Source organism: Mustela putorius, unplaced genomic scaffold (genome assembly GCF_011764305.1).
Source record: "Mustela putorius furo isolate JIRA1106 unplaced genomic scaffold, ASM1176430v1.1 tig00000508_pilon_pilon_pilon, whole genome shotgun sequence".
In the NCBI taxonomy this organism is placed as follows: Eukaryota; Metazoa; Chordata; class Mammalia; order Carnivora; family Mustelidae; genus Mustela; species Mustela putorius.
The window spans coordinates 2,708,540-2,735,498 of record NW_025421402.1 but is presented as its reverse complement, the minus strand read 5'-3'; the positions used below and the strand labels follow the sequence as shown (position 1 = coordinate 2,735,498).

The 26,959-nt window shown below is 54.3% G+C and overlaps 1 protein-coding gene across 2 annotated transcripts in view; it reads right to left on the bottom strand.

The window, feature by feature from the left end:
- The window catches only part of LGR6 (leucine rich repeat containing G protein-coupled receptor 6), a 119,421-nt gene extending 93,046 nt beyond the window's left edge, over positions 1–26,375 (bottom strand). For both annotated transcript variants that reach the window (XM_004756296.3, XM_004756297.3), the window contains exon 1: positions 25,860–26,375. In XM_004756296.3, the coding sequence (XP_004756353.2) occupies positions 25,860–26,071 (212 nt within the window). In that variant the 5' untranslated portion in view covers positions 26,072–26,375. The remainder of the gene's footprint in view (positions 1–25,859) is intronic.
- Between the last annotated feature and the right edge of the window lie 584 nt (positions 26,376–26,959).

The window sequence follows — 26,959 nt, the reverse complement described above, 5'->3', positions numbered from 1 at the left end:
AGTGCTTACAGAATGCCTAACAAATAGGATACACGGTATTTGCTTTCTTCCTGCCACCCGCCCCTCGGTGACCTGTGCGCAAGTGTCCTAGCCCAACAGGCGCGGGAGCTCAGTGGGCAGGAGTTGGGGCTTTCACTGCTTGGTCACGTACTGTGCTAGCATTTCCTTCTCTGCCTGTGTCTGGGTGAGCAATGGCGTCTCAAGATTTCAAGTGTGTGCGTCTCACACATTTGGGTTCCATCCTATTTCAAACTCTTAAAAGCTGCTTCCTGCCTCTGTCAGCCCCCTCCCTGAGGGGTACAGAGGTAGGTCCAAACCAGACCACCAGATGGCTGGGCACCACCCCCAGTCCGGCCTGCAGCTTTCTCCCTTCCTTACGAATGCACTTTTGCTGTCAAACCTGAGTGTCTCCCTTTTCCTCCAAGAAATGAGTGTGCTTTATGTAGACGCTCAGAAAGGCAGGCTAGAGATGATGGGGAAATGTGTGCTTGGGAGCCCAGTTCCAATCTATAAAAAGACTGTTTAGTCTCAAATGTTTTATCTTTGATAAAGCTTAGACTCTGGACACCATGTCCTCTAAAGAAGGAAGACATTCCTTTCAGAGAAGAGCCAAGGAACTGGCCTGCTGAACTCAGGGATGCTTCTTGTCCACAGCTCCCTCTCTGCTCCATGTGGGGACAGGAGGGCCATCCCTGGGCCTATCCCATCCAGAAGAGGGCTAGGCAGAAGCGGGGGTGGAGGTGGCTGGTGTGCTGATGGTCATGGTTTAAGGAGCAGAACCAAGAGAGTTCGCTGATGGATTTTATGTCAGAGTTTGGTTCTCGGGACGTATCTAGGCCCCACTGGCCTGGGCTTCCCGTGGAGAGGTGAAGACGCGGGGGTGCACAGAACCGTGGTAGGGGAAGGAATGTCAAGGCCCACAGAACCTGCGTCTGACTGGACTCCTCCCCTTTGAGTCCTGGGCCTGGCTCATTCTCAGCCAGGCAGGGAGGCACAAGGTGCCCAAAAAACGATTACCTCTAAATATTTACCCTGTGCATTTCTGAACGTGTCTCCACAGGAACGGCAGCGGGAGTTCAAGGAGCACACGGGGCATGTGACTCAGACCTCATCACTCAGCTGTCCCTCCAGGGGCCGCACCTCAGAGGCTCTGATGTGGCTCCATGCCCCCACCCCACTCCTCCCCCGCCCCCCCACCCTAACTAGCGGCCTCATTGTTCTCCCCTGGGGAGGAGGGGGCCTGGACCCCCCAGCCCGCCCCCACATCCTGCCCAAGACAACACACAGCCCAGCTGCAGGGCTCGGTAAGGAGGGGCACCGGAGGGTGGATTTCCAATGCTGGGGGTGGGGAGCCCCATTCAGACCTGGCCCTCTCAAAAAAGGCGAGGGATAGGGCTCATGCCCAGAAAAGGGAGAGGAAGAGGAATGCGTAGAGCTGAGAGAGGGAGGTGCGGGGCAGGTTTCAGAGCTGAGATCCTCCAAGCTGATGCCACAGGCCCTGGGAACAGCAGAGGGCCCTGGCAAGAGGCACCAGGCCCTGCTTGGGGGAGAGGTGCACCTGGGCAGTCTCGGGAAGGCGGGGGGAGCTGCATGCAGGCACTCTGAACACAGGGATCATCCTGGAAAGTGGTGGTTCTGAGACAGTACTTCCCTCGGGGGGGTGCGGGGGGGTGAGGTCAGTTGTCCTTGTGCAAGCCAGAGAGCACACTCAGGCCATGCTTGGACTCAAGACAAAGAAGAGGGCATCCAATACTGGGGGGCAGGGGAGGATGCTGGGGTTTGCTTGTGGTCACATCTGCTTGGCTGTATGAACTTGTCGGTATCTAAAGGTAGAGGAGGCCTGTATTGGGGTCTACAAGCTCTTGGGTGTGCCTGTCTTGTAGGGTGCTGGGCATGCATGTGCCATGTGTGAGGACATGTGCATATCTAGAATGTGCACACTGGACTAGCGTACTGTTAAAACGTTCCCAGAGCATCACATGTTAGAAGATAGAAATTCTTTGGGAGAAACAAACAGCCTCACCCAAGTCTCACTCCTGGGGCTAGAAAACTTTTCTGGCTGTGTGACCTCTGGCGAGCCGGGTTCCTTCTCTTGGCTTCAGGGCTCCTCTCCGGCCTATCTCCTGGCCCCAGGAATGGGCATAGGTCCCTCAGTGACCCTGTCTGCGGGTCCAACTTGTGGCTGAATTAGACACAACATGCCTGAACTGAAACAAACCCTCCTCTATGATTGCTCCGTGGCCACTGTGAATACACACATGCGCATGTATGCGTATTCACATGCACGCGCACGTAGCCACGCACGCGCGCGCGCACGCACTACAGGTCGCCTGACCAACTTCCTGACCAACTTCCTGGGCATGAGAGCTGACCGGTGTAGTTATACACACACGCGCACACACACACTCAGAAGGGACCGGTGTCTTTACACACACACGCACGCACACACACACTCAGAAGGGTCCGGCTTTGTTCAGTCTCTGCTGTTGTCGATTTGAAATCCTTAACAAATTCTGAACAGGAGGCACCACATTTTCATGTCGCACTGAGCCCTGCAAATTGCTTCTCTCAATCAAACTGCGGGGGAACCAGGGGATGGGTTGCAACCCCATTCTGAAGTTTTCTTGCAGGACTCAGAGGGACTATATATTCTTCTAGCTGGACACAACCATGGGTTGGTGGGGGGGGGGGGCGGGAGAGTGTCAGTGGGGCGAGGCTGGCAGGAGGGGAGGGAGGGGAGGGAGGTGAGTGAAGAGAGGGGCAGCCCTGGGCACAGGAAGTGGAAGTTTCTGGCTGCACATTAGGAAAATGTTCTCAGAGTTTTACCCTGTGAGGCAACCAGACCACCCAAGGAAGCTGGGTGAGGCAGTAGTGTCACCATGGAGACGAGGAACAGGGTTTGATAAGAGGGAGGATGCTGGGGAACTAAGGGGACAGACAGCAGCAAGACCCGAAACTGGAGGGGGGTGAGGCAATAGGGGACCCTACCCCTGGCAATCTGGCTGATACCCAAGGGTGCTGGTGAAGTTGTTCTGTTTGCATTTTTCCTTTGGGAGAAGCAACAGAGAAAAGCGTATCCCCTGGGCTCTGCTGGGACAGGTCTGGGAGGACTGTCCCCACCTGGCTGGAGAAGCCCGGGAAACAGGGTCCCTTCAACACTGTCTCCACCTCGAGCCAAGATTGCCCATCTCTGCAGCCAGGTGAAGGGCAGTTAGAGTGAGTAAGAGATAAGCCCCTGTCCCTAGGCCTCACGCCCCAAGGTCACCTCCTCCACGCGGCCCTGCCCAGCCCCTGGAGACAGAGCTGGTGTAGTGTCCTCTGGGTACCTACAATATTCTGTACACGCTCCCTTGCGATGATGGCTGAGCTCCTGCTATGTATCTAGTGCTGTACCCACCTTCGTTATTACACCAGCACAAGGCTAATTAGCTGCATGACTCTGGTCATGCCACTTGATATTAAGCCTCCATTTTCCCATCTGTAAAAGAGGGATGATAATAACAGTACTTACCTCACGCTAGTTGTAGCAATAATTACACGAGTTACTAAATGTAAAACAAACATAGTGCTTAATAGATCTTATTAATATTATACTCATCTAACTAAATTATAATGATTAGTATGTAATGACCCATACGACTATGAGTTCAAGGTGAGGACTTCATCTTAGACCTCTCTGTATCCTCCAATCCTGGCGGGATACCTGGCAAATAGGGTTGTGCAATAGACATGCAAATGAATGTATTACTGGAGATCGATGATCCTGCCTTCCTTCGCTTCTCTTCCTGCGGCTGACAATCTTGCTCCTAGGAAGTTCTTCCTGTTGTCTAATTTGAGTTTCTCCCAATGATATGTTAAGAGCGTAAACCTCCGTAAAAAACCTAGTCAGTGCTTAGTTCCAGTCTGGTGCACAACCCACGGGGCCTGTTGATAACAATGTTCACTCATCTCTCCATCTAGCATCGTCTAGAGAAGGTAAAAGTGAGGTCATCCTCTGAAGGATCCCTTGAAGCACCTATCGTGAACCTTCAGGTTTCTTTTTGGACTTTTCCTCTGAGGGCAACAGTCTCTGGTTAGGGCCTAATGTGCTACCACAACATCCCTTCCTCACAAGGGCCAAGCCAGGCCTGGTGCGTTTCCTGCCATGATGGGAGACAGCTTCGGGGTTGACGGGGAACAGGATGAGCCAGGATAGAAATTGTCCAGTGAGGGGGATGGGGAAGTCCCTCCCACTGAAAAGGGCCAGTAGATAGGCTGGCTGCCCCAGGAACCATCTGGCACTCAGGAAACACTTGCTGAATTCCTCGGTCAACAAGAGAGGCAGGTGACAGGGGAAAGGGGAAAGAATGTGGAATCTGGAATCAGGGAAGCTGGTTCAATGAAGCCAATACCAAGGTTCTCCCCTGACCCACAATCCCTACAGATCATTCTTTCCTGACTGGCTGCAGTGTGCCTAGCATAGGGCTAGGCATCCTAGAAGGGAGACAAAGCACAGGGAAGGGTCTGGGCCCTCCAAGAGTTTATAGTGTTGCTGGGGAAGGATTGTTTACTCACAGAGTAGCAATGAAAACCCACATATGTATTCTGCTTTGTGGTTTACAAGTGACTCCCTCAACCACGATCCCAATTAAGTTCTGAGCTGTGTGTCTAGACTCAAGACTAAAACAGAGGTTCAGAAGGGGGAAAGGGTAAACCAGCATGACTCCCTGGGACAGAAACGAGGGTGGGATGTTTATGAGACATGAGTAGCTTACAGAACTGAGTTCGGAGTGGAAAGCACCCAGAGAACACCCCATGTTACGCAGGGGGGGGAGGGGGCTCGTCAGCACAGTGCACAGGGCTGGCCATTCACCGCAGGGCTGTTAGCAACCCTGAGCTTGCTCCTTGGTGCTGGTAGCATTTCCTCGTTGTTGTGACCATCCAAAACACCCCAGGCATTTCCAAACACCCCTGAAGGAAAGGTGCTTTCCTAGGCTTGCACTCAATCAGTTTACAAACAAGGAAACAGATCCAAAGCCGGACAAAGTGATCTAACGTCACATAGCAAGTTGATGGCAGTGAGAATGAGGTCTCCTAAAGCCCAGGGCAATGCTCTTGCCACCCCACCACATTGATCTTGGGTTTTCTAAAGCAGTTTCCCCTTGCCCAGCTGATTCCCCTATAGGTGGCACGACTTTATCAGAGATGACGTGGTACCAGCTCTCTTCTTTGAGATTCTAAACACGCTAGTTGACACAAAGTTCTCTTGGGTTTCTGCAATTTTCCCAGATTTCCAAACAAGGGAGAGTACTGCAATCAGGATAAAATGTATCTGTCTTCACAAGGCAGCGGGGACACATTCTCTTAGGCTTTGCACAAAGTTTTACGTGAGAACAATGCTGTAGTTTTCAATACAAGTACTGTTGCTTCATTGTTTTATGTCCCAGCTCCCCTGTTTATAACAAGCAAGTTTTCCAGCCTGCCTGGAGGCACAGGAGGGTGTAGAATGGAGGGACTTAGCGGACAGCATACAAGAAGCTGGAGGGGTGGCCGGGATGGGCATGGCTCCCTAGACTTGGGGTTCATTTGTAAGGGTAAAGAAAATCCCCAGTATTTGCTCCCCAGATCTGAGGCTTGCACAAGGAAGAGAACCAGGGAGAGCCAGGACACTCAGAGCATTCTCAGGTGATCCAATTTATTTATTTATTTATTTATTTATTTATTTATTTATAAAGATTTTATTTATTTATTTGACAGAGAGAGATCACAGTAGACAGAGAGGCAGGCAGAGAGAGAGAGAGGGAAGAAGGCTCCCTGCTGAGCAGAGAGCCCGATGCGGGACTCGATCCCAGGACCCCGAGATCATGACCCGAGCCAAAGGCAGCGGCTTCATCCACTGAGCCACCGAGGCACTCCCCATCAGGTGATCCAATTTATTAAGGCAGGGCAGGGAGGGTGAGGGTGAGGGAAAGAGACATTCTTATAAGTCAGGTGAAAGAAAAGTACAAGGTTTTTTTGGTTTTTTGTTTGTTTGCTTGCTTGTTTTTTAAGCCCTGGGTTAAAAGACCACAGAAGTCAGGGAAAGTCACTCCTGGGTACCATGATACTTCATCTGTGTGGCGTGGGTCTCAACTTCTGATGGCAGAGAAAGAAGGCCAAGAAGGGAAGAGGCCCAGGAGCGGTCCCTCCCATCCAAAGATGCTAGATCTGGGAAAACGCGTTTTGGGGCGATCAGAACCAACCTCAGACCAAACTCTATGGCTCTGCCTTCTTCTTATTGAACAAAGGAGGGGGCAATCTGACAGCAATAGCATGTCAAAGGTGTGGGTGCCTGGGCAGAGCAAAGACGGGGACAGGCACTGGGGCTAGAGTTGGAGTTCTGGGCTGGGCTCTGACCCTCAATTCTGCAGAGGAATCCCTTTGTGAGGGAGTCAGGCTCATCCCAGGCTAAGGGACATCTCTGGCTCTGTGCGGCAGAGTGGCTAAGCTGGGGTAGCCCCCAGTGTCCCTGAATTCCTGTCAGAAGTGTTACAACAGGTCAGGTGCATGTGCTCTTTCCACGCCAGGCAATTAGTCATGACCCTCAGAGAACTTGCACTGGATGGCCAAGAGTTGGGCCGGCGGGAGCTGACTCTCGTCCATGCCCAGAGCCAGGCGAAGGCCCTCATGAGTGAAGCATGGCCCAGAGATTGCATAATATGTGTATGCATGTGCTTCTCCTCCACGGCCAAGCCATGCCACCCACAGCTGGAGAACTTGAAAGGGACCCAGGTGTCCTAGGCCCAGGCAGGGTGGTCTGAGAACAGCCCATGAACATGAAGGGACAGAGCCTCTGGAAGCTGGGGAGGATGGGCTCTGGACTCCCTTCTCTCCTCTCTTTCTCCTGAGAGGCAGCATAGACCTCCACGGTCCAGTGCAGTAGCCATCACCCATGTACGACTATTTCAATTTAAGTTCACTAAAATGAAGTCCAATTAAAAATTGAGTTCCTCAACTCCACTAGGCACAGTTCAAGGATCAATAGCCGCACGTGGCTAGTGGCTACCACAATGGACAGCGCAGATCTAGAGCACGTCCTTCATCACAGGGACATTGGACAGCACCAGTAACAGCCTCTGGAGGTGAACCTGTGTTTGCTTCCCAGTTCTGCCACTTACCAGCTGTGTGATTTTAAGCAAATTACTTCATCTCTCTCTGCCTCAGTTTCCCCACTGGTAAAGTGCTCAGCCAGTGCCTGGCACAGAGTAAATAAGCAACCAGTACGACCCGCAAGCACCTCTGCCTGCCTCCACCATTCACTGAGACCCAGCTCAAGTGCCTCCTCCTATAGGAAGCCTCCAGTCTTCATCCACACATTTATTTATCCAGCCATGTGTCATTCAACCAACATTTGCTGAACACCCACTATATACGAGGCACTGGGCTTGCTAGGTGGTGAAGCTACAAAGTCCAATAATGTATGATCCCTCCCCTCAAGGAAACCAGTCCAGTGGGGACATTAACAAGAGTGGACAATTACAAGCCTGAGTGACAAGTGCTGGGACCGAGAGGCTTGAGTGTCACAGGGCCACCTCATCAAGCTCTGGTCTCCCCTGACCTGCCAGCATCTTTTCCAGCCTTCATTCCCACCTCTAACTCCACCTAGAAGGGCACCGTTTCTGTGCATGGAGTCGTAAATGGGTGTGAACTGGCTGTCCTCTCAGACTTGAAGCACCTCAGAGAGGACAGTGCTGTCCCATTGGGAGAAACCTCCCCAAGGGGAAGAACTATGTGTCTCTCCATGGACTGGGGAAATCCCTGAGGGGCTGGGTGGGGTAGGGAGCTGAGGGGGCACAGGTGGGAAGGACTAGGGCCGAGTGAGAGCTGCAGGTGGGGCCCACTTTGTGCACAGACCACAGCCCGGAGCCCTGTTTGTTTAGCTGAGGCTCCTGGTCCTGCTGCCTTTAGCCTTTATTGCACTGGATAAAGGGACAGGGTGTGTCTGGGTGGAAAACGGAAGAAACACCCCTGTATTCAGAGTCACATACCTCCTACCCCCACCTTCCAGATGGAAGGTTTCCTCTCACATCAGGATCCCTTCTCCTTCCCCACCCAGCAACTCTACTTATCTCCATGAACAAACACATGAGGGAGCCCCCGATTGCCACTTACTCCGACCCCAGCCAGGGGCAGCACCCAGACCCCCAGCGAAAAGGTTTTCACACTTGGACCTTGTCCCGGCTTCTACCTGAATCCAGTGGGAAAGAGCAAAAGCTGGAAGTTCAGAGCATGTAATAAAAGCTTCTTCTGCTGAGGCAGACACTGCTTTACAAAGGCTTTACAGACCCATTTTACAGAGGAGACTCAGCAAAACCAAGGTCCCTCTGATGCCAAAGTCCCAAATCGTGTCCAACCCAGCCCTCTGCCTCTCCAGTTCCCCTCCACTTGAATGTTTGTCACAGTTCATAGAGTCCTGGTGCATCCTTGGTATCATTTAACTTGATGCTTTTATCAAGCCAGGGAGTGAAGCATTATTTATTCCCATTTTAAGTGAAGAAACGGAGGCTGGTAAATACTGAGCTACCTCACAGTTAATAAGCAGCAGAGTCAAAGGCCTGCCAGCTCACTCTGTTGAACCCAGCTGCACACCGGAGCGGAGAGGGGAGCTGGACGCCCTTGAGCAGGCGGCAGCTTGGCAGCTCGGTCCCTGAGGGCACCAGCAGTTGTGAGGCTGGCCCTGGGGCTGAAGGGCCTGGAAGCCAGGGAGGCAGTGGGTCATTTGCATCTCCAGGAACAATGCAGGGGAATTAGGGCCTTGGGGGGGGGGGGGGGAAGCCCCACCCATCTCATCATTGTCAGGTTCTGAGTCCGGCTCTCAGGGGCTCCTGGGAACCAGTGGAACTTTCCAGAACTCAGCTCCCCTGCTCCAATCCCACCTGCGCATGCCTCTCGGCCACGGGGAGGTCCTGCCACACCCATGTCGGCAGGCTGCTGAGGTCCCCAATGACTGGTGCTCCAGAGACTCCTGTCTTCTCTCTGACAAATTTCTCCAGTCCTCCCACTGGCTCCATTCCACCCTCTGGCTGGTGCCCCAATGACCTACCCCCTTCCCTAACTCCCTACCTATCGCGTTCATCAGATTCGTACAAACTAGATGCAAGATCTAGATCTAACATCCCTGCCCAACGAGAAGTTCTTCCTGAAGTCTAGCCTCACTTCCTCATGCTGCAGTTGGGCTGTACAGAGTTCTGGGCCTTCTGTTAGGGTGTCGTAGCTTGTGGGCTCAGGTGTCAGACTGCCCAGAGTCTGTATCTTGGCCCCACTACTTACCAGTTGTTTGACATTGGGCAAGTTACCTTTCCTCTTTGGGCTTTAGTTTCTGCATCTCAAACAGGTTATGTAATGGTTCCTCTTACAGGAATTGTGAGGGTTACATGGGACAATTCTTGTGTGTCGGGGGTCGTGGCTGGGCCTCCCAAGTGGCGTGAATGCCAGTTAACATCCCTCCCCTCCTCTGCATTCAACCCCTAGAGCCCCTCCTGGAGAAGCAGCACAGTAGGGTCACAACGGAAATGGGGTAGGGAGGCAGAGGGGAGGGGAAGAGAAGGGAGGGGAGGGCGTTCTGGGTCAGCCCTGCCCTTAGGAGGCACCAGCTGCCACTTCTCTCTGCTGCTTCCAAGTGAGTGCCACCTGCCCCAGCCCTGATCTTCGCATCCTTTGATCTTCTGATCTCTGGCCAGGGTCCCCCAGCCAAAGGCATTCCTGTCTCCCAGGCCTCCTCCAAGGAAGAGCAAAGGGCTGGGCTCCTGCCCCTTCTCCCAGGCTCCTCCCTCCTCCCTGTGGAGTGTGTGTGTGTGTGTGTGTGTAACCAGGACTGCCACAGAAGCCCTGGGACAAGGTGTCTGGGGGAGAGGGACATAGAGAAAGGCTGGTCACTGGACTGCCAGTGGGCAGAGTGGCCTGGGCTGGGCCAGGCAGAGGCACCTCCTGGAATGGTGCCTTCAGCCTCAGTTCCCTGTTTCGAGTGCCCTTGCGTGCCGAGCCTCCCTGAGCACTGGAGGAGGCATATGTGTGCCCGTGTATACAGACAGGGAGGGCCCATCTGATACATACCTGTATCCCTGGGGCAAATAATACATTACATGTTAATTAAAAAAAAGATAAGTCTACATTTTAATCTCTGGACATTGTGAATATGACCATACTTAAGACAAGAGTCATTGCGGTTATAATTAAGAGAAGGATCTTGAAATGAGGAGAGCGTCTTGGTTTATCTGAATGGGCCCTAAGTCCAATGACAAGTGCCCTTATGAGACATACACAGAGAAGAAAGTGATGTGGAGACAGAGGCAGAGATTGGAGTGACGTGGCCACAAGCTAGAAGAGATGCATGGTGGATTCTTCCCTAGAGCCTCTGTATTGAGTGGAGCCCTGCTGCCATCTTGATTTTGGATTCTGGCCTCCAGCACAATTCTCCAGAGAATCAATTCCTGTTGTTTTAAGTCACCCAGTTCATGCTACTTCGTAATAGGAGCCACGGAAAAGTATACAGTAAGTAGTCCTATGGGTCTCAGCATACTGAGGGTCCTTGAGGCCCTGTGGCAGACTCCCCCTGCCCCGGCCCTCTCCTTACCCTCTGCCACTGGCCCCCCGACCTGAGATGATCAGACCAAGCTGATGAGCCATCCCACATTCAGCTAGGAAACTCATTCTCCCCCTGGAGACTCCCCCAGATCTATGACCCAGCAATTGCACTCCTGGATGTATAACCAACAAAAGCACACCCAGACGCTCACCAAACGTACAAAACTCCCCATGTTGGTACTACCCAAAAAGCCCTCAAACTGGGACGTGTCCAAGGCTCGTCAGCAGTAGAATGGATAGACTATACTGTGTTCTCCTGAAGTGAGTCTGCGCAGCAATGAGCGAGAGTGAGCCACAGCTGTCCTCAAGGGCGTAGTATGGACATAAACTTCAACACAGCGAGGGAAAGAAGCCATACATAAAATAGCACCCCATTTATATAAAGTGCAAAACAAAGGCAAAATGTACCTATGTTGTTAGAAATCATGAGAGTGGTTACCCTTGTGGGGGGTGGGCGGGTGGGAGGTAGTACCTAGAAGAAGGCATGGTGCATGGAGAATTTCTAGGAAGATGCAGACATTCTGTTTCTTAGTCTGGTGCTGATGATGTCAGTGTACACAGCTTGTAGAAATGTAGCCGGCAATAGGTAGTCTTTTCTGTGATGTATATTATTCTCAAATAAAAAGTTAATTTTAAAAAAAGAGAGATTCATTCCAATAATCTTCCATGAACCTCAAGCTGGCTAAGGGTTCTGGCTCTAACCCTGACTAAGGGCTCCTTCTAGATTCCCATGGCATCTTGCCAATACTTCCCAACTTTTCACCTCATTGAATTGAAATCGGAAGTTCAATCCGTGACTCAATATCATCTCATTCATCTCTGTACCCCCAGGACATTGCACCAGGCTCTGGCATGTAGTAGGTGCTCAAGAAACACTTACTGACATCTCTTGGCCTGGCCAAAGGCTTTGGTGTTCTCAGACATCCTTCCCAGAGTTCCCTGGCCATTGGCCTCAGCACCCCAGACTGCCGCAGGATTCCATGGGGGGACCCACTCCTCCCCACTGCTACCCTCTGCCTCCTGAGTACACCCACAACCAGCCTGTGCCTGTCCTCATCTAAGCACTTACAAGATGGTAACCTTCTCTCTTAGCACAGACCACAGGACTCATTCATCGTGGACCTTCAGAGCTCAGGCAAGACCCAGACACTCAATGGAGACTGAGAAACCAGGAGCCTCAAGTCGCTGGAGCCCTTTCTCCATCCAAGCCTAGAGGCAAGCACATACCTTTGTTCGTCTCAGCTTGTTTGGAAACTAAATGGAAATTTTCAAAAGAAGTGTCCTTTAAAAGAAAAAGCAGTAAAAGGAATGGATAGGAAAGTCAAAAGCTTCTAAGTAGAAGGGTTTCTAGAACAGATGTCTTACTCTAATGAAACCCAAGCCTGGCCACGAGCTGGCAAACTGGCAGCTTAAGAGGCTCCCCAGCATGGCTCCGGGCTCACCGCAGCTGTCTGGGTTGGATGCCACACCTCCGGGCCAGGGTGCGGCCAGGTGAGGGCCACCACCAAGTCTGGAGACGGAGGTGCTCCCTCCCAGCATCCCGGCACTCACTCTCAGGTGAGCACATGTGTTTTGACCGAAGCTGGTTCCTGCTCTGTGCCTCCTGCCTCTGGCCATTCCTTACTGTATTCTTCCTTTCGTTCTTTTCTTCACTCATTCCACCAACACTTTGGAGCACCCCTGTGCAAGAGTTTGTGGCCAGCACCAAGGATACCAGGGTGCATCGGTGGCTGGAGCCCTGCATTCCTAGGCTTCCCAGCCTAGTTTGGGAAACAGACAAGTAACCAGAGGGTAGAACCCCAGGGGATGAGCCCTGGGGTCGAGCAGGCACACAGAGGGGAACCCTCTCCCAGGGCTGAGAGATTAGGGAAGGCTTTCCTGAAGAAGAGACATCTCGGTCAGCCCCTTGTATCTGAAATCAAGCTGATGCTTCTCCTGCCTTCCCCTGAAGACTGGCCCCCAGAGCTGCAGGCTTCTTGTCTGAACCCATTTCTTAACCACATCCTTGCAGTAAACTCACAGTGATGTCCACAGGGCTCTTTCTTAGTGTCCTAGATGTAAATCAATGGGGCATCACCTAAGTATAAATGAGATTAAAGCAATTCTGGGTGGGAGGGTATGGGGGAGGGGAAGTGGCTGGCCAGAGACTCGGCTCATGGTCTGACTTATTGCAAGGATAAGCTTTGGGGCAGTGCATGGCACACTCTGAAATGCACGTTCTGGGGTGCCTGGGTGGCTCAGTGGGTTAGGGCCTTTACCTTTGGCTCAGGTCATGATCCCAGGGTCCTGGGATGGAGCCCCGCATCAGGATCTCTGCTCAGCAGGGAGCCTGCTTCCTCCTCTCTCTCTACCTGCCTCTCTGCCTACTTGTGATCTTTGTCTGTCAAATAAATAAATAAAATCTTAAAAAAAAAAAAAAAAAGAAATGCACATTCTGACTCAGTAGGCCTGGGGTGGGGCCTGAGCTTCTGCACACTTTAACAGTCCCCAGGGCCGACACTGCTGGTCTGCAGCCCATACCTGGAGTGAAAAGGCTTTGGGAGATCCAAAGGACTAGATAGAATAAATCTTCTTCAAGCAACCCCTCATAAATAGTTTTCCAATCACTTTTTTGCTAAGTATTGAACAGACTGACTCACAGAGATGTCCAGTTGTGGCCCGATATGGACAAAGCCAAGCAGAGGTTGAAATCTGGCCCTTGCTCTACTCACCAACTCTGCGCCCTTCCCGCATGGTGAGCGGGCTGGTGGCAGCCCCAGGGGGTTGTGGGGCAGGAAGCTGCAGGGCTATCCAGTGCCCCTGTGGAGGGGTGGACAGAGACACTCGGGATCCTCCAGGATCCCTGGGCACTGCACCCCATCTCTGCCTCCTGCGTCTGAGCCTGCCTCCGTAAGGTTGGTTCACTTCATCTTGGAGCAAGTGAAGTGAAACCCAGTACACGCCCCCCCCGCCCCCCCCCATGTGTTTGAGGCTAACAAAGCAGGGGTAGCTGCTGGCTCACTCCCCTCTGACCAGAACAGGAAGGAAACTCAGGGATATTACAACAGGAAGGATGCAGGGACACCAGGAAGAACTTCCCAGGGATCACATTTTGAAGGGCCACGCTAAAGCAAGTGGTGGTGGGGGGTGAAGGACTTGGTCTGCCTGTGCGGGGGGTTCTAGCTTGGGTTAGGACCAAACCTCAGGAGGGCCCCCAGGGCAAGCTTCTGAGTCTCCAAAACTTTCCCCTTTGCTATACTCTTTACCCCCTGCCCCCTACGGGCTCCCGGGTTGTCCATCAGTGCCGGACACACCAGGGTTCTAGGGGTTAGCCCAGGTATTTCCTGACCCCAAGCCCCACCCCCAGCAGGTCCCCCGGGCCCCGCAGCATGGTGCCTCTGCACCCCCATGCCAATCTGGTGGATGAGGCTAATACTTTCTGGCAGGTAGAGGCAGGGCAGGCAGAGGGGGAGGCGGCACCCTGGGCTTCTGCATTCAGATCAGGGGAGCCAGCAATGAAGCGAGGGTTGGCGTGGCGTCGGCTGGCGGGGGGGTGGGCATTCCTCTTTCCGCTGGCTGCACATAGTTAATGGGGGGCCTTGTTCTGGCCGGGCACGCAGCCCTGGAGGTGCTGGTGATGGCCGTGCCTTGTCCCAGCCCCCGGAATCTCAAGTCTCACTGAAATCGCAAATCTCTGGGGATCCTGACACCTCCCTCAATCCCGTCTCAACATGGCCTCGCTCATGCTCCTTCTCTTCCCTATCCTCCATTTATACACGATCATTTATCTTTATAATATCCTGGGATCAGGAACTGCCAGCCCGACGGGAGACAGGCCCAGAGAGATCAGAAAACTTGCCCAAAGGTCCTCAGCACGTTGGTGGCAAAGACAGAATTCTAGCCCAGGGTCTCCTGGTTCCTGTTCCACTGAACAGAGAGCAGACCTCCAGCTCGGGTGGGCCCTGTGCCCACGGAGTCTCCGACAGAATTGGGGGAGGGGACCTACTGACGTTCCCCTCTCCCCATTCTTCCAGAATGAGCAGCCCCTCACTGCATGGTAGCTAGAGGGTGGAAGAGAAGAGCTAGCAGGTTTCTGCAGGTGGGTGGAAAGATCTTGGGAGGGGGCTTGCACAGGGCACGAAATCTTTGTCTCCCAGCCTGGACCAGCCAACTGTGGCTGTTATGTAGAAGAAAACTGTTGGTATAAGACAGCGTGCCAAGCACAGCTGTGCCTCTGAGGGAGTATATGCTCCGTAAAAGTCAATCAGTTGAGTAAATGAATGAATAATAATAGTTAACAGCCATCAAGGTTACTATGCGTCAGACACTGTTCTAAGCCTTTTCTATATATTAACTCATTCAGCCCTCGCAACAGCCCTGGGAGAGGGCTCTCATTATGGTCCCTGTCATTTCCAGGTGAGGAAATTAAGGCACCAAAGAGTAAATCCTTCCCCAAAGATTGATGAAAGGCCCAGCCAGGATCAGAGCCCTGGAGGGGCAGCTCCAGAGCTCGTGCACTTAACCGCTCTGCTGTTCTCTGGAAAACTGAAATGCAACACCACTCACACAGAGGCCCTTCCATTCAAGCAAAGACCTTGCCCCCCAGAGTTACTCTAAGATTCAGGTGTGCCCCATGCCTCACCTTGGCACAGCGCACCCCATGACCCTTGTCCCCTCCGGATGTTATGCTTAGGCCAAGGAGCGCCCCCAGCCCAGTGATACCAGTGTCCCTTCCAGCCCCAGGGCCACACCAGGTGCATCTGGACACAAGCTGCCTCTTCTACCCTCTGCCATCTCTCAGGAGACCCCTCCTCCCATCCATGGCTGCCCTTGTCCCCCTCTAGCAGAACTGTAAGAACAGAAGCCACGTAACTGCCATGTTAGGAATCTGAGGACAGAGCACAGAAAAGGGTCTCGTTTGAATCTGTGACCACTCGAAATGGGAGATGGGAGGCCGGTCAAGAGGTTTCCTCATTCTACAAACCAGAACTACAAGGCTCAGAGAGGTGAAGAGCCGGGCAATTTACAAGACCCAGAGCAAAACAAAAATGTGAGGCCGCTTGTTTAAAAGTGGTGATGTCCACAATAGCCAAACTATGGAAAGAGCCGAGATGTCCATCAACTGATGCATGGATAAAGAAGATGTGGTATATATACACAATGGAATAGTATGCAGCCATCAAAAGAAATGAAATCTTGCCATTTGCGACAACGTGGATGGAACTAGAGGGTATCATGCTTAACAAAGTAAGTCAGTCGGAGAAAGACAACTATCATATGATCTCCCTGATATGAGGAAGTGGAGATGCAATGTGGGGGGGTTAAGGGGGTAGGAGAAGAATAAATGAAACAAGATGGGATTGGGAGGGAGACAAACCATAAGTGACTCTTAATCTCACAAAACAAACTGAGGGTTACTGGGGGGAGCGGGGGTTGGGAGAGGGGAGTGGGGTTATGGACATTGGGGTGGGTATGTGCTATGGTGAGTGCTGTGAAGTGTGTAAACCTGGCGATTCACAGACCTGTACCCCTGGGGCTATATAATACATTATATGTTTATAAATATATAATACATTATATGTTTATAAAAAATAAAAATTAAAAAAAAAAGTGATGAGAATTGTCAGATGGCAAGAGCAGACAGCATTCACCCAAGCACAGGGCCCGCATGGAGGCAGAGGTGGCACGTCTGTGAAGGAGGTCTAAGGGGTGAACCCAAGTCACCCAGTTCACAAGGGCAGAAGCTGGGCACCGTGCTGGGAGAGCTGGGGTCCAGTCCCGGCTGAGAAGCGAGCTGGCTCCCGGCTCGGGGCTCTCCCGGATCTGCCCCCAGGTAGATGAGGGCGGGAGCCCAGGCCTTGTCCCAATTCTTGTTCTCTCTTGCTTTTGTCCTAGACAATAGTCCCCTTCCTTTCTTCTCTCCTCCCAGCCTCCTAATCGGCTCTGTCCACCACAAAGGCAAGGGGATTAGTTTACGGCCCCTTCCTGCCTCAACCTTCACAATCCCTGGACACTCGATCCACTTCCCCTTCCTCAGACACCCCCACCCTTGGGCTGCCCCAGATCTGGAGCTGAGGGGGAGGGAGAAAGACTGAATGCATAGTCCTCTGGTGTTGATGGCCCTGTTCAGAGTGCCCCCTGCAGGCAGAGGCTGGTACGTGTGTGTGTGTGTGTGTGTGTGTGTGTGTGTGTGTGTGTACACACACGTGCCCATGTGTTTGAAGTTGGGGGGTGCGTCTAATGAGGTCCTAAGAAGAACGGAACCCAGAGCACAGATCCTGCCTTCAGGAAGCTCCCAGTCTGAAGCCTTAGTTCTGGCCTTTCCCCTGAGAGCTTTGACTTCTAATGCAGAGAGGCACCCCTCCTGCCCCTAGTCTGACTCTGATGAGGCCAGTGGACAGACAGGTGGACACACACACACCCTCAACAGACATGGGTATGCAGTCCTACTTGGTATTTCTGCAGCAGCGGGGCAGCAGCGGGTAATGGAAATAGCATCCTCTATGTGCTAAAGCATTCATCCACGCGGGACCTTGCATAACACAACCATGTCATCCGGGAGAGATGAGATTCTGTTTTGCAAGTGAGTGTCCATCTAGAGCTTCTAGCACCCACTCCCATAGTTTTTCCCTTGCACAACTGCCTCTCCAGGGGTTTCTGCATCGGTGGCATCAGTTAGCATGAGCTCTCCTTCCTCCAAGCGCCCGCCCTCCCGCCATTCCTCATCTAAAGCTGCCTGGTGCACGTCACACTCTCCGCAAAGTGTCACCGTTCTTTGGGTGCTTGTCTTCTCTCCCTCTCCGAGCCCCCGGGGACAGAGGAAAGAGCATGGGCTTTGGAATGCCCAAGCTTACCTCTAACCTTGGCTGTCCCCCTACACCAGGTGTCCCCCTCCCCGTCTCAGACGGGGAGGAAGGATGGGACAGTGCCGGTCCATGACGGTGGACACACGAGAAAGGCTTCAGCACGGTGCTCTCAAACGGATGTTTGCTCCCCACACAGCTCGGGAGTTTAAGTGGCATGATCGCTGACCATTAACAAAGGGGAAGGGGAGAGCGCTGCATGAGCTGGGGGGAGAGGTGTTATCAGGATGCTAACAGCGCCTTACAGCAACTGCCCTTGAACCCGGGGTTAAACACACTCTACCCCAAGAGCTATCCCCACTGAATGGCATGATCCCATATGCCAAGGAACATGAAGTAAATTGGGACAGACCCCGGGACTTGGGGGAAAGAATCCTTAGTCTGGGTCAACCTAAGGGAAGGCTTCCTTCCTATAGGAGGTGTTAAAAGCCCCTTAGCGGCTGCTGGGTTGGCCTGTTTCCCAGGAGTCAGTGGTGACTCAGGTCGGGGGACCATTCAAACTAGCCAATCACACAGGAAGGTGGAAGGTGGAAGCTCAGACAGTCTTGATCCTCCGTGGGACACCAGAGCAAGCACCTCCTCCCTGCCCTGCGGTGACTCTGGCAATGCACGGGGCTGGGGTGGTAGATGGGAATGGTGATGGCACCTTCTTTGCACCACCACTCCTCCCCTCTTCCCCCTTCAGTAGTCCATCTGCCTTGGCTTTGGGCCTAGGGACCATGTCCAAATCCCTAACACGAGTGCAATGAAAGGCACTCAACACTGTCCTCCCATCTGCCTGTCTGGACACTCTCAGGGACACCCCCACCTCCTCCAGTGCCTCCAAGGGCAAAGAGGAGGGGACAGAGGCACAAATGGATGAGGATGAGAGCTGTGTTCTAGATCCAACCCTCTGGGTTCACTCCCAGCTCAGCCCTAGACTGGCCGACTTGCATCGGTAAGACGCCGGGCCTCTGTGCCTGCCTCAGTTTCTCCTTGCAAGTCTTCTCCTTCCAAGGAAGACCAGGGTTAGTAATGACCATAGCTCCCGAGGATTGGGCATGTGCCAGGTGCCAAGCATGCTTGCCAAATTGCAAATGTCCTTCAAAGAGCTTGATATTCTTATGGCCATTTCGAAGCTAAGGCAGTAGAGGCTCCGAGAGGTAAAGAATGCGGGAGGGCCATCCAGCGAGTTAGTGCTGGAGTTGAGATCTGAACCTGTGCAGTCAGGCTGCAAATTCGAGCCTCTTCCTCTGAAAGACTGCTTCCAGGTGTGGCTGGGAGATAGAGATAGAGAGGGAGAGAGAGAGAGGGTCTCAGGCCCTGGGGGTCCGGATGCTGCCGGGGTTGGCTAGATGCCTTTGGCTGGGAGCAGCCTAGCTGATTTTTCCCAGCTGCTAAACACCTTGAATCTGTTTTTATTTTTTAAACGTGTGGCCTGAGGTGAAAAAGGCCGAGAGCCTGCTCTGGCATATCCTGCCGCGAGGAGTGAGACGGAAAGTCTGTGGTGAGGAAGGAACAGAGCCCCAGTGTGCTCTGTGTTCGAGATTCCTGCTTTCCCTTCTCCTGGAGGGCCTTCCCTGTCTGCTCCCTGTCTGAATCCCCTGGTCCTTCAGGACTCAGGACAGGGTCTCCCCTGACCAGCACGGTCCTCCCTGTCCTCAAAGTGCTCCTGTCCTTATTGCTGGTCACTCCCCATGACCATCTGGTATGGTGAGCCAACTCTTCCTGTCTCCTCTGACATCCCCCTCCGCATCCTGACCGCCTCAAAGAGACCCAGCACCATCCCTTTGAGCCACCCCCACGGAGGAGCTCCCAGAGACCCTGCTGGCTGATAGGATAGATATGAAACCATTGACACTTCTCGAGAAAGACAAGACACTGGAAACAGACTTTAAGGGACTGCTCTGCCTGGGGGTTTAACGTGCCCAGAGTCTCGCCCATTCGCTCAGAGCTCCAAATCCCCAGTGCTGACCGCCCTGAGTGGCAGTGATTGGGGTGAAATCCGGCTACTGGCTGGCGGCCTCAGGTCAGACCCTTAATATCTAAAAACCTCAATTTCCTCATCCATAGGATGGGGATAACACCAGTCCCCCTCCCCCGGGGTTTCTGCGAGAGGATGTGAGGAGAGTTACCCAAATGGAGTCACTGCCAGCTAGTACCCACTGCAGGTTAAGGCAGGGAGGCCCTCGCAATGGCCTTTTCCTGGGTATGTCTGTTGGGCCCCAAGGATGACCTTCTTGACAATCTGGTTTCTTCCTTGAAGAAAACCTACAGTCCCGGGAATGAAAATGTCCACTCGGAAGGCATCCCCACCGTGCACGAGAGCAGACAGGAAAGGTAGGAAACTGGGCGTGAGGTGCTTCCCTGGCCCCAGCCTTAGATTTTGTATCTCACACGATTGATCAGAGGAAGCCCCGATGCCCCAGGGCTGAGGAGAGTCAAGATACAGGCCTTCCTTCTTAGCTCCCAGACGACACCTCGGCGGCTCGGCGGCTCTGGAGGTGCCCTGTCTCGGAGGAGCCGGGCCCAGCCCCCACCTGCCCGCTGCCAGCCCGCCCGTGGCCTGCTCTGGCATGGCTCCGGGGGGCGCAGTGCCAACCCCTGAGCCCTACCCGCTACCCTCCCCCCATGTCCTTTCGCTGCTTCCAAAATAACTCTGTTCCCTGCCCAAGTTTGGCCTCTTGGGTGTTTTTCTTCTCCTGAGACCTGTTCTCCCATGTCTGAAGGGCGGTAGGAAAGACCTGAATTGTCATTAGAAATTGGAGACCACCCCCTTTTTTTTTTTAGCAAGGAACTAGTTAGCACAAAGGGGCTCCCGCAACCCTGAAAGCCCCTGAGTCAATGAGCCCGTTTCAGTTTGGCATCATTACCCACATGAAAAAAGAGAATTGGAAATTTCTCCCCCACCCCCGTCTCTTATACCTTCCCAAATCCCCAGTGGGACTCCTTGCCTTGGCCTGGCACCCAATGGAGTGAGTTACTAGCCTAAGGTCACACAGCCTGTTAGGGATGGACTCAGAGGAGAATCCTTATGGGCCCCTAAGGGCATGTCACCAGGCAGAAATCCCAGTGCCCCCCGCCCCGAACACCTTCTTTTCCTCAGGCTGTACCAGAGAAGGCACTAGTTCCACAGAACTCCCGCTTCTGGGGAGAAGCTGGACTCTGCAGACAGGAGTGACTTGAAAGCCTCGACTTCGCCTCTGGGGAAGTCTTGCGCCAGGTGTCAGGCCAGGGCTCATCTCCTCACGAGTGGGGAGGATTGCTTCCTCCATCCTCCTGGGGGCTGGGAGCTCAGGAGCTGACTGGGCTCCGTGAAAGGCCCAAGTCCCTGAAGGGCAGCGGGAGGGGGCGTTATTAGTACAGAAGGAGGGAGCGAGGGAGGCAGGTGGGCAGGTGATCTGGGGGGGCTCTAGAAGATCACACAGGCACCTTATGTCCCCACCCTGTCCCAAGTGGCTCTGTTCTTCTCTTTCTGGGCCTCAGCAGATCATTTGCAGGTGAAAAGATGGAGAAAAGCCATAAAAATCGTCACCATTTGAAAGTGGGTCTGAACAGGAAAGACACCGTGCTCCGCTTTGTCTCATGAGCTGCCCCCTCCCCTTCGGAGTAAATACTGTTCCCGCTTCCAGGTTCAAGATGAAGAAGCGAACTGTGGAGAGGTTAAGTGACTAGTTCAAAGACGCACAGCCCCTAGCCACTGGGGCGGAGACTGGAGACCACAGCCGGAGCTCCTCTGCCTCCGGGGCAGGGCCTCCCCACGAAGCGCCCGGTCCCGGGTCCCGGGTCCCGTCCGTCCCTTGGCCTGGTGGGCACGGGGCAGTCGGGAAGCGGACTGCGGCTCCTGTGGGGCCATCAAGGTTGAGAGCCCATGGCACGCGGGAAGGCGGGTTGAGCAGGGAGTGGGCTGGGGGCCAACTCTGCTCAGAGCCAGGCCTTCTTCTCCTCCGCCAGCCGCCCCACCCAGCCGCGCCCAGCACCCGCTGCTGCCAGAGCCCAGAGGTTTCCTTTTTCTTTTGCCTAGGGTTGTTTCCTGCCTTTCCTTTGAACTGGGGTGTTGGCTCCTCCACGCACTCACCCTCCTCCAGCGACCCCCCAGGACTGCCCTCTGATGGGACCGTCCCCCCGGGCTGCCCTTTGGAGGAAGGCTGGCACCCCGTTTCCTGGAATCACTTTCCCCAGCTTTGCCCTCCTCCTCTCTGTCCTGGTCTGGGCACCGTCTGGATCCTCCCCTTCCCTTAGTCCCTTGCTCTACTGCCCACCTCCGCCAAGCAGTTCTCCCTGGAGGCTTTCTCCATCCTGCCTCAAGGGAGCAGGCTCGGGACTGATTTCTCCCTGCCTCTCCCACTCCAGTTTTTCCATGAAATGTGTAGACACTGAGGTCCAGGAAAGTATGGGAGCTCGCCTCACAGCAACGGAGGGACCGAGGATTTGAACTCACAGACCCCGAGTTCCAGGAAGGCAGAGATGCTCAGGCTCTTCGAATCTACCAGAAAGGGAAACTGAGGCCTAAGCCAGGAAGGGTAGCCTTGGAGGTGAGACAGGAGACCAGGCACACTGAGCTCCCAGGTTCATCCTGCCCAAGGCCAGCTCTCATCCACTGAAGCGGCTTGTTCATGCTTCTCTGCTTCTTCCTGTGCTAGGCAAGGCCCATGGGACATGCTGGGAGCAGCCTGACTAGGACTGCCCAGAAGGGCCGCCCCTCTCTTAGCCCCCAGAAGCAGTGGGTGATGGAGACAGATGCTCGGGGCCAAGTACAAGTGTAGGAGCCTCAGGCCTTTTACAACTTGCCTCCCAAGAAGGCTTTTCTCCCACCACCTGCTCCCGATATGGCTGGACATTGAGAGCAAAATGAGGAACACAGAGTAACCACCTGGATTCTCCCACTCGGGGACACCTCTGAGACTTAGCCAACCAGTATTTGCTATCTGGGCATTCCTGTCCCTTCACTGTGTGTATGTGGGGTAGAATACAGCAAGAGGCATCATGTCTTCGTGTCACCATCAAACTGGGATGCCCCAGAGCTCTACCTCCTCCAGATGGGTTCCCAGGACACCCTACTCAGGAAGAAGGTCCAAACCCCAGGGAACCTCATGGCAACTCAGTTTGGGAGAAGACTTCAAAAAATGAGAGACACTTGAAAATTGTGGGTATTTCAAATCTGACCTCCCAAGCTTGATCAAACGGAGCTGGCATTGGGCCCCAAAAGAATCATAATTTTTGGACTTAGGTGTCAAAGCAAAGGGTAGCAGTGGGGGATAAAGAAGACTTTCCAGTCTTTGCTAGAACCAAGATGGAGGAAGGTAGAGGTGTGTGCACCATGAGAGGTCACTGGCTAGAAGGACAGAGCCTCACCTTCCCAGGGTGAGGAGGCAGATGTGAAGTAATTTTGATTGGGGTGGATCTAGGACCACCAGGTATCTTCTGGAGTCCATAGTTCGTTGGTGCCTCCTACGGTTCAATCTACGGCCCCTTCTAAGAATCTTCAGGTACCTCAGGCCTGCCACTTCCTGTACACCCAAGTGCTTTAATCTTATCTTTCACCTTCTCCACCCAGTGTCAGGAAGATGTAAGTGTTCCCTCCCCTCCCATCCCCACCCCCACTGTCAACCAATACCTTGGACCCCAGGGCCCCCGAACAACCAAGCAGTGACTAAGACCAGCACCTGCAGATGACTTCCTAGCACACACCTCTCTTCTTTCTGCCACAGACCATTCCCTCTGGGTTCATTTTATTTGAATATTTTATTTATTTATTTATCTGAGAAAAAGAGAGTTGGTGGAGGCGGGGAGAAACAGAGGAGGAGGGACGAGCAGACTCCATGCTGAGCGGAGAGCCCAACCAATGTGGGGCCCGAGATCATGACCTGAGCCAAAATTAGGAGTTGGATGCTCAACTGACTGAGCCAGCCAGGTGCCCCGCCCTTGAGTTCTATACCCACCCGTGGACTCAATTTCCCTCCTGTGTGAAGTGTCCTGGGGGCTTGTTCCCACCTCCACTGCACACCCAACAGCAGGCATGATAATAATAGCCGCTATTTCTACATCACCTCTTGTGTGTCAGGCACTGTTCTGGGGACTTCTTATAGACCTATTATCTCACTTAATCCTCCCTGCTACCCGCTTCTCTCTGTACACAAATGATGAGCCCAAGGCTCAGAGGAGCTCAGTGACTCAGTAAGTGGCAAAGCTGGGAAGGAACCAGGGTGTGGGGGCCCAGACCGAGAGGCCCCGCTGGTTCCATCATCAATCTGCACCGTCCTCCACTAGGGCTGGGCTCCTCGAGGCGGGGCCAGACTGGGCATTGCGGGACATTGCTGAGAAGGAAGGGAGCTCCATGACCTCCCTGCCCTCACTCTTCTCAGTGACAAACCCTCATTCCTGAGAAGCAAAGGAAGAAGCCTCATCCTATGAGCCACCCTCAGGCCAGCTGCCCCCAGCAGAGACCCCTTCATCCACTACCCACATGGGACCCATCCGCAGCCCAGGGCAGCGGCCGTGGTTTTCTACCACCTCCCTCCAGTATTCCAGAGCCCACCATTAAATGCCCCACATTGCCTCAGGACCCTACTCCATCTTCTCCCCACTCCCACAGGTCTGAGTCTTGAGAGAGAGAGCCTTCCTCTATTTCCACAGACCCACAAGACAAATTCAGAAGGTGCCACCTCCACTGGACCCAGATGCAGACCTCACAGCCCCTGGGAACTGGGACAAGGCAGTGGAAAACCTTCCATCAGCATAGATGCTGGGACGCTTGGATTCCAAAGGTGGCATCGTATCCCTCTTTCCCCAAGTTCTTCCAGAAAAAGGTTCCGTCTGGAAAGACAGGTCCTGAGAAAGGAGGTTGGAGCACCCAATTTCTGGAAGGCCCCATTCCCCACCCCCCATGCAACCCAGAAAAAGACCCTTCCTTCTGCTCCCCTGGAGAAAGACAGATGCCATTGCCAAACACTTCCTAGCCCCAGAACCCTGTCTTCAAATGAAGCAATGTCATATACCCCCAAGATATAAAATGGCTAAAAGTGGGGCTGCCCTAGCTTTTGCAGACGCGGGGGCCAGGGCCAGTCCTCCTCTGGCAGCTGTGGGGACACCCTCCTAGCCCCTCAAGGGACTCACAGGGTTTACCCCTGCCTTCACCTCCTGGGCTCTGAAGGATTCAATTTGCCCTTTTGGAATACGAACACTATTTTCTCCTCTCACTCTCTGCCCTGGTCCCCAGCCTGTGCCTCTTGAAGTCAAGAGGGACATCCAGCTAGGGACAGAAGGACTGGGAGGGGAGCTCCATGAAGGGTTGCAATTCAGGGCCCTCCACAGGCCACCAGGACAGCCCCACAGCTGATCACGCTGATCCCATCTAGCTCAACAGACACCTGCCAGACTCCTGTGAAAACTAGCCCAGCCCCTCTCCCTCAGGGCTTCCAGGTCCTGGAGCCCCGGAGCCTGTCCCTGGGACAGATGGTCCCAGACTTTCCCACCTGAACTTCTCTGAGAAAAGGTGAAGGAGCCTGGGCAGGGCTGGGGGGCCGGGGGTGGGGGTGGGGGGCGCGGATTTCCTCCACAGACTGAGGTGGGGGTGGGGTTAGGTGGTCTGGAATGGGCTCTCACACCCTCTTCTTGCCCAGGTGGGAGCAGGGAGTGCCCCCAGCCCTCAGTCTCTGAAGGGGAAGCTCCTCTGAGCCTTCTTTGGGACAGCTGTCCCCAATAGGGTCCCCTCACAAGTCCATCTCACCCCAACTCAGCTCTAAAAATGGTTCTCTGGTTTTCAGCCTCGGCGCCTGCCCACAAATTAGTGTCTCCAACACGGCCTCTTGGGACATGACTTCAGGGAGGCCCCTGGGGGAGCCAGGAGGCCTCAGCAGAGGGAGATGGTGCTGGCAGGGGTGCTTTTGGAGAAGCCAAGAGTGATCAAGGCCCCTCTCTCAGCTTCTGGGATAACCCCCCCTCCCCACCAACCACGCCACCCAGCCTCTGTGTGACAGCTCTGCTCTCCTTGCCATGCAGAGGAGCAGACAATCTCTGCACCCCACTGGAGGCCCTCCTCTCTCCTCTGTCACCAAATCAGTCAGCTTCACACTCATCCCCGGTCCTGGGCACTGGGGCGCCGGGGAGAAAGCAGCAAGAGGAGGGCAGGCCAGCCCCTGAGCCCTCCAGCTTCACCGTCCAGACACCCACCTCTTACCAAGTCCGAGCTCCCACAGTGAACCACAGGCAGGGGCCACTGAGAAACCAAGGGAAGCCCAGCCTCACCACTTGTCTGATCCGCAGTCTCAGATTCCCCCCACCCCACCCCCGGCCCGCCTGACTGCTGTCCCGCTGCAGTCCACTTGGAAGGGGAAGAGCCCTCCCCGGTCGCCCATGCCTCCCGGCAGAAGCCTGGCAGGTGCCCTAGCCGGCGGCCAGGCGGGAGCAGGGAGGGACGTGCGGGCTAGTACTCACAGGTAAGCCGTCAGGGGGTCCAGGTCCCGGGGCACGGCGGAGAGCCCAAGCTCCGAGCAGTCGGCCGACAGCATGATGCCGTCCTCTTGGCAGTGGCAGGGGGCCGGGCAAGCGGCAGACGCTGGGCCGGGCTGGGGGGCGCCGCCAGCGCACCGGGAGGCGCACAGCGCGGCGCACAGCCACAGCGCCCGCAGTCCCGGCGGGCTGGGCATCTTGGGGCCGGAGCACCTGGCGGACCGACCGGAGGACCGGCGAGCGCTCCGGCGCGGTGGCGGCCGCTGCTTGCCTCTGGGTCCCGCGGCCGGGCCGGCGGGCTGCGCCGTCGGTGGGGACCGCCCCGCGGGCTCTGTTGGGTGGCGGCGGCGGCGGCAGCGCGGGGACCGTGCAGTCAGAGAGGGGCAGGCATTGTTGAGTGATCTTCGTTATTCAGTTTCACAGGCTGGGCTTGGCAAGGGAGGGAGACACAGGCGGAGGAGGAGTCAAGGAAACTTTCTGCGCTGTGGCTCGCTCCCCTTCCCTCCTTCCTTCCGAGCTGGCAGGAATTTCATCCAGGAAAGAAAAAAAAAAAAAAAGAAAGGCAAAGAGACTCTAAGAGAGTGAGCAGAGATGGCACGTCAGGGACCTGCTCTTGCACTTGTTTGGAAACTATGGGATGTCCCAGGACCTAGGCTTGTGGGCTGGGGACCCTCTTGCCTGCGGGGTCAGCCACGGGTCCCAGGGACTTGGAGGAGCCTCTCTGGAAGCAACCTTAAGAGTTCCCATGAGACCCCAACCCCTCTACCACATTTTCCACAGAGACCCAAGAGGGAAGTGATTTGTTCAACGTCACATGGCTTGGGGAAGGGGGGATTCCCAGAACTGGAATTCAGGGCCTGTCCTTGTCGTCGTGTCTCCTAGAGGAGGGAAGTGAGGCGTCATCCTGAAAGGGGTCAGGTGGTGAAAGTTTCCACCTTATGCAAGGAGGGGAGCAGTGGGCAAAAAGGAAGGGCCTTCTCACTGAGCCCATCGGGTCTTGCCACCAAAGGAAGTGCGGATTTCCACCCACTGAATGTACTTTGCATGCATGCAACCCCACTCAGGTCCAAGGCCCTGGGATCAAC